Source organism: Pteropus alecto, unplaced genomic scaffold, assembly GCF_000325575.1.
Source record: "Pteropus alecto unplaced genomic scaffold, ASM32557v1 scaffold145, whole genome shotgun sequence".
NCBI classification, from domain to species: Eukaryota; Metazoa; Chordata; class Mammalia; order Chiroptera; family Pteropodidae; genus Pteropus; species Pteropus alecto.
In genome coordinates, this window is record NW_006436285.1 from 45,317 (window position 1) to 47,553 (window position 2,237).

Consider the following 2,237-nt stretch of genomic DNA (forward strand, 5'->3'; position numbering starts at 1 on the left):
TACAATAGTAAGATTATCAACTCGCTTCTCACCAGAAACAATAGAGACAAGAAAGCAGTATTATGACATATTCAAAGTGCTGGGAGTGGGGACTCTCAACAGTAAATTCTAGAATTTAGTTCACCATGGCAACAGTTTGTGACAACACTTTCTTCTCTCCAGCTCTAGGTGCCCCTTCAGATCTTCTGCTCTAAGCAGTGTTGAGGGGAAGGGCATAGGTAGGTCTCTCATCTGACACTATGGGGGACGAAAGTGGCGATAACTTTGAAGATATGAGCATTGACCAATTGAAAGTAGAGTTATTGGAAGAACTCCATATGAAAGACTTAGTACAAATCTCAATACTTGAACTAAAACACAAGATAGTGGAACTGAAGGACAAACTCAATACTGATAATGAATGCAGTGAATGGAAAATCCGTTATGAGATACAACTTGAAGTGAATGATCAACTAAAAAAGCAAATTGCTACTCTCAAAGATAAATTGGAAAAAGTCCGTGGAAATCCTTCAGATAGACTATCTTCTATTCGTGTCTATGAGCGAATGCCAGTGGAATCTTTAATTACATTACTTAAAAAGCTAGAAAAAGAAAAAAGGCGTCTTGAACATCAAGTGAAACACTGTGCACTTAGACTAGAAGAAGAATCAAAGGCTTACCAGAAGACTGAAGATGAACGCCGTATATGCCTAGCTGAAATGTCTCAGGTCTCTGGCTTACGCAAAAATTCTAGAAAGCAACAGGTGAATCAACTCCATAGAGTGAAAGAGAATCCAGTGAAAACGGGGAGATATAATACTGCTAATCAGAAGATAGTAAATGCCAAGAGAGGACCAGCAAAAAAAAGTACAAGATCAAACCATCTTCCAAAACTCAACCCATGATTCCAGAACTGAGTGCATTTCTATTTCTCCTCCTTTTTCATCTCTAATATTCAACTTATGATGTTAATGTTTGACACAGTTTTTAAAGAATGAAATAGATAAGAAAGAGCTATTAAATCTCTACAGCTCCTCTTTCAGAAGTTTGTTCCTTTGTCTGAGTGAAAGTAATTTTCTTAGTAACTTAGTTTAATTTGAAAAATTATTTTAGAAAGTAATTTTAATGACCCTAAAATTCTAATAGCAGCGTTTTTGATACTTAAAATATCCTAGGAAACTTGAAAGTTGCCATAATTACAATTGCTTTTAATAACATACCCATGATCTGCTTTGGTAGTAATAATTCTATTATATTTGGTTTCTAGTTGGCTGTTAACTAAAAATGTGAGTTTATCAATTTTTTTTCTATTTTAGGCTATGTCATGTTCATTTTTTGTTTTTTAAAAAATGCTGTAACAAGAGTTTAAACAAAGCTGCAAATCAAATGCAGTTTAAACTTTGACTTGAATTACCATGGTTTGTGGAAAGAGCCTTCAATCAGGAATCTGCTTGGTTATAGTCCCCACTCTGCCATGAACTTATAAGATCTTGGGAAAGCCCCTTTACCTCATCTTTATTTTCCACACCTGTAAAATGACTGAGGAAAACTATGCAACTTCTAAAGTTTCTTACCATTCTAGAAAACCAATATTTATTCAAATACAAGTTCCTGCCAACTTAGCATATGGGGATTTAAGTTATTTGTAATGTTTATTAATTCATAATGATGTCCTTGTTCTTTGGACCAAACTTTGATGGTGTCCACAATACTCAAGTCTCAGAAGTGAAGATAGAATGAGGATATGAGAAGGGTTCTTTTAAGGCATTTAGAAAATTTATTGAATTCTCCTATTCACGTTTAGACTGTTTTTGTAACCCTCACATAGGTATGCAACATACATATGATTTATTTACCCAATTTAATTAGTGGAATTATTGGACTTTAAATTCCAGAAATTACCCAATGGTAAGTATAGATTCTAGCTAATAGTGTTCTCACCTTATATCTGGCACTAAAACCTAAATTCGATTCAGTATCACTAGTAATGAATACTAAATGCATTTTTATAACTATCTCTATAAACAATTACTTTCTCTCTTGAAGGAAGAATGCATAACTTTCATATAAATAATTATTTTATACGACTTTAAAATGTAATGCAGTGAAATATAACTTCTTATAAATTACCCTACATTTGGAGCTATTTGGAAATATTTTCCCCTGTTCTTAATCAAGCTAACTACAGATATCAGATACCATGACCCATATTATTAAATAATAGATTTTTATGTTTTATAGCATCTTAGCATTAGCAG

At 33.2% G+C, this 2,237-nt stretch overlaps 1 protein-coding gene across 1 annotated transcript; it reads left to right on the forward strand.

The window, feature by feature from the left end:
- The first annotated feature begins 239 nt into the window (after nt 1-239).
- Nucleotides 240-884, forward strand: CCDC169 (coiled-coil domain containing 169). Its single transcript, XM_006912493.1, has one exon. The coding sequence runs from the start codon at nt 240-242 to the stop codon at nt 882-884; it is 645 nt and encodes a 214-aa protein (XP_006912555.1).
- The last annotated feature ends 1,353 nt before the right edge of the window (nt 885-2,237 follow it).